General features: G+C 34.8%; 1 protein-coding gene across 1 annotated transcript in view; it reads left to right on the top strand.

The window, feature by feature from the left end:
- The window catches only part of LOC106469108 (WD repeat-containing protein 47-like), a 29,290-nt gene that overhangs the window by 4,557 nt on the left and 19,514 nt on the right, over nt 1–5,219 (top strand). The window contains exons 2-4 of the mRNA XM_022397534.1: nt 2,061–2,257; nt 2,690–2,859; nt 3,107–3,277. Coding sequence (XP_022253242.1) covers nt 2,061–2,257; nt 2,690–2,859; nt 3,107–3,277 — 538 coding nt within the window. The remainder of the gene's footprint in view (nt 1–2,060; nt 2,258–2,689; nt 2,860–3,106; nt 3,278–5,219) is intronic.

Genomic DNA, 5,219 nt, shown 5'->3' with positions numbered 1-5,219 from the left:
ACATATATATACAAATGCTATTGATTTCGAGGTGGGGTAGGTAGCTGGTAAATGTTTGTCAACTTCAAATTATTGTTTATAATGTTATTATATTAGTACTATATATATATATTGGAAAGAGTAGCCCAAGATTTGGCGGTGGATGGTGTTGAGTGGTTGTATTCTCTCCAGTCTATCACATCAAAACTGGGGACAGCTAGCGCAGATAGCCCTCGTGTAGCTTTGCGCGAAATTCAAAATAAATCCAACCAAATCCAATCTGCTAACCACTGAGCGTCATAGCTATTAATAATAATAATAAAGTAGGAAAACTCTTTCTTCGGAATGAATTAGAATAAAGTTTGGTATTTGTACGAAACTAAATAGAATAGGTTTTGAAATCATATTCACGGGCACATATGTGAGCATGCAAAGGATGCAATTCCCCCCCCCCCCCCGACCATAAGGCTTAATTTCCGAAGGCCTGGCATGACCTAGTGGTTAGGGCAGTCGACTTGCAATTTGCTGGTCGAGGGTTCAAACTGCATCACCGAACATGCTCACCTTTTCAGCCGTGGGGGCTTTTAATGTAATGGTCAATCCCATTATTCTTTGATAAAAAGTAGCTCAAGAGTTGATGGTGGCTGGTGTTGACTCTAGTCTATCAATACTGGGGACAACTAGCGTAAATATTCCTCGAATACCATTGCGTGAAATTCTACAAACAAATTATCTTCCGCTTCCCCGAATTCACATTAAACCTTCTAAATTTTAGTATTTTGCGTGTAGTTTGGTTCTTTCCCTTTATCGTTGTACCGAAATCCGTATTTTTTATTGCTACCATCTTTATTGTTTCGTTTTCCGCATACCGTAATCCAAGATTTCCGTGTTAGTTCCTTGACTTTCCAACAGACGACTCTGGATTATTTCTGTTAAAAGGTATGAAAATGGATAAATATTTGGTAAGACTATAGTAGAGTGTTTAGTGTGAAAATGATAGTTTGGATATCACTGGTGATGAGGATTGCAAATCAGTGGAGAACAATAAAAGGAAATGGCAGAGCGTTCAGTGATATATTCCTTCAAACATCGCTACAGATTTGAGTGTGGTAGGTGACTCTTTCCCGTTTGGATACAGAGACACGAGCAAACCCACGTGGGTATTACTAACTACAGACCTTCACTCTGAGCTTGCGAATTATTTGGACTACCTGACTGACAGGATAAAAACTGTACGATTGATCTTTATTTTGCATTTTATAATAATAAAGTAATACCAATACTTTGATTTATGTTGCGTTAGAATTATCCAATTATATTTTGTAATGCCTTATTGTTAACTAGTTATCATAATAATAATATTGTTGATCTCCACTTTGCTTATTCTGCTGACAGACATATTTACATTGGCGCTATATTAATATCATATTTCAACTACTTTTTAGCGTATGCAATTTTAAAACCTTTTTTTTTAAACATTTGCTATTATCATCTTACTTGGTATAAAACCTCAACATTTATATTTATATATATATTGACTGAGTTAAAGTACATGAAATATTGCATATATCTTCTTCATGGTGAGATAACAAATAAAAATATATTATAAATGTTTGTTATAGATTTCGAGCAAAGCTACACGGGGGCTATCTGCGTTAACCGTCCCTAATTTAGCAGTGTAAGACTAGAGGGAAGGTAGCTAGTCATCACCACCCACCGCCAACTCTTGATCTACTCTTTTACCAACGAATATTTGGATTGACCGTCACATAATGACGCCCCCACGGCTGAAAGGCGAGCATGTTTGATGTGATGAGGATTCGAACCCGCAAACTGCGATTCGAGCTACCTAACCACCTGGCCATGACGGGTCGTATTATAAATGTAAAACGAACGAAATCTTTTAAATATTACGGTTTGAGTTAACGTAGAAAAGATTGTTAAGCATCACGGTTGCGAATGACAAGTAATCTAATCTTAAGATGTGAAAAAACAACAACAAAATATATTTATAGATTTTCAGAGCCATACACTATATCGCCAAAGATAATAAAATAGTACCAGTTGTTGTCTCTTTTCAGCACGAACCAGGCCATGCCAACAAGCATAACGGAAATAAGACTTCTGCCCAGAAGCCTAAGTTTGTACCAATAACAAGACTTGAAGATGACCAGGTCATCAGAGCTGCAGAATTTCACCCGAATGGCTTGTTTTATGCGACAGGGGCTAATTCGAAGGCGCTGCGAATATGTGCTTATCCGAAGATACACGAGATAAGGTTTGTTTTTGGTAACACTTATCTAACATAGAAAATAAAAAGGCTAACGCAGAAGCCGTTAATTTTAACATAGATGACATTTCACCGATTTTTTTTATTAATTTATGAATTGAATTTTGTTTTAGAAGCATGTATAAAATAAGAATTACGAAAAATTGTTTTGATACACTTCTAAGCTCCAACAAATACATAGAAATGCGATATTTTTATAGCGACATCTATAAAAAGAAGTTGTAAAATCTGAACGATATCCAAACATATTAACTTTTATAATTATACGTGCTTTTAGACTGTGATATTATTAATAACTAAATTATTATATTAAATTCTGAAATTTGAGCATCAAATTATATAATTTATTTTCAAAACCTATTTTAACATAAAGTAGGTACAACTTGGATTGATATTAAAATTCATCACTCCTGTTCGCAGAGAAAACTACGAAACACGCGAACCAGCGGTCTTGATGAAGAGGATGAAACATCATAAAGGCTCCATCTATTGTGTGGCTTGGAATGGAACTGGAGACCTGCTAGCAACAGGTTCTAATGATAAGACTATCAAACTGATGAGGTTTAATCAGGAAATATGTAACGTTGAAGGTGAGTAACTCAACTGGGTGCTTGTCTGTTGTAATTTTAAAATCACCTTTTAAATACCTATCAAATTTGAATATTTTAATTTTGCGCATTTTCGAGTAAGCCTCCATGCTCGTTGATAATTCTAGAAGCTGTATTTCTGAACGGTTGTTTAATATAATTTTACAAAATGTACACTTATTGGTCAAATCTTGCGACATATCTTATTGTTTCCAGTATCATTACTGATAATTCTGTTGCTAACCTACAGGTAGCGCAGCGGAGCTGACGATGCATAAAGGAACTATACGAGACTTGTGTTTCATGGAAGATCTCAGTAATCGTTCCAGTTTGCTGATCAGTGGTGGAGCCACGGACAATAAGATTTTCATCACGGACTGTGAGACAGGAATGACGTTTCAGACCTTTACTGGGCATTCTGGTGTGTTCTCCCGATACTCATTAGTGTAACACTAAATAGTAATTCAGCCAGTGATGACAAGTAATTCAAATTATTATTATTTTCTTCTGTTAGTTTAAACATTCAAGGACTGGCACTTATTTGAAAGCTATTTCATCACATGGCATTAAGTTGTTGTTTCGCTCTTGTGTACTTCTCTAGCAAAACCTTTGTTGTTTAAAGCATTGTTTGAACTATTGAACTTCAATATATATCATCAAACATATCCAATTTTTCAATTATGGTATAAGTGACAGTTATAATAACAGGTAGCAAGAACGTGAGACAAATTTACTATGTTGATACTCCTGAAATAGGGTGCACTTTCGTAAAATAGTTTAATGTTTTGGCACATTTCTTTTATCAATTTTAATTCTAAATCAGGACGTGTTTTTATTTAAGAACTCTTAAATTAGGCTATGGTATGTTTTTTTACAGTTAAAATTCCCAGACCTCGGCCAACATTCCCATAAAAAATCAGGTAAACTCCAGCCAGCAACAAAGTACAGGTTGACTATCACTAATCCGGCATCATCTGGACCTGGAGGGTGCCGGATTAGCCATCTATTAGGTTAGAAAACATCAAACCCACTAGCTAACCACCTCATCTTAAAATTAAAATATCCCATAAAACAGTACAAGTTGATTAATAAAGAAAAGATAATTATCAAATAAATTCAATTAATTTGTAGTGTACCTGTGCCTGTATTTCATTAAATTTTTCACATCTAGTGTAAGTCAACAGAACATCACTGCCACTTCCAAAGTGGCATTTACATGTCTTGAGGTGGAGGGCTGTCAGGAGTTTTCTTTAAGTTTTAATCAACGAAAATATTGGAAAGAAAACTTTCAAACGAGACTAAAGTATTTACCCAATAGTGCGTATCTTGCTTTACTGTATTTGAAATTATTCTAGCCGAAATTAGTGCCGGATTACTGATTGCCGGACTAGTGATGGTCAACCTGTATTTTAAGACTAAATCAAAAGCCACAAATAGCCCTCAAGTTTATGCGCAGTTTAACGTTATCTTCTTATAATACATACTCCGTCAGCTGTTTCTGAAGAGTACAAAAGTTTTGGTTACTACTTATCTTGTTTATCGTTTGCTTGGTCAGAATACTAGAATCGACAGATATCTTGAATCTATCCCACGGTAACTTACAGCTGAAAGTATTCAGACTCAACAAACAATACTTGCAATATTTTTCAGGTAAGATGATTCACGAGTTTGCCGTGTAATGCGAGTCCTTGTAATTATGGTATTTGTGTTTATTGTAGTAATGTGCTGAAGATGGAATCTGTATATTCCGAAAAGTCCAATAAATGTGTTATTCGTCACTTCGATGGTTCTGTTGTTCATCACCAGATTACGTTTTCCACTTCACAAATCTGTTGCAAACGTACTAACCAAGTAATATGGATATGAGGTTCTACAACCTATCCGGGCTTGTGAAAAAGCCGATTTCAAAATTTAGAAACGTTAGCTTGGACATCACGGTTTTTAAGCTTTTGTTAATTCGAGTGGTTAATTGTAATTATAATTTTTGTGTGTATTGTAGTAATTTGCTGAATATGGAGTGTATATATTTTGAAACGTCCAATATATATATGTTATTCATCACTTATGTGATTGAGTTGTTCATCATCAGAATACATTTTCTGCCTTATAAATATATTAGTATGACTAAAGTATAACAATATTGTACCTATACTGGTTACTCTGCATTATGTTAACACTCGTATGATTAAAGTATAACAATATTGTATCTATACCGGTTACTCAGCATTATGTTAACACTCGTATGATTCAAGTATAACAATATTGTACCTATAATGGTTACTGTGCATTATGTTAACACTCGTATGATTAAAGTATAACAATATTGTACCTATACTGGTTACTCTGCATTATGTTAACACTCG

Source organism: Limulus polyphemus, unplaced genomic scaffold (assembly GCF_000517525.1).
Source record: "Limulus polyphemus unplaced genomic scaffold, Limulus_polyphemus-2.1.2 Scaffold3309, whole genome shotgun sequence".
Classification (NCBI taxonomy): Eukaryota; Metazoa; Arthropoda; class Merostomata; order Xiphosura; family Limulidae; genus Limulus; species Limulus polyphemus.
This window is presented reverse-complemented; position numbering and strand designations above follow the sequence as displayed.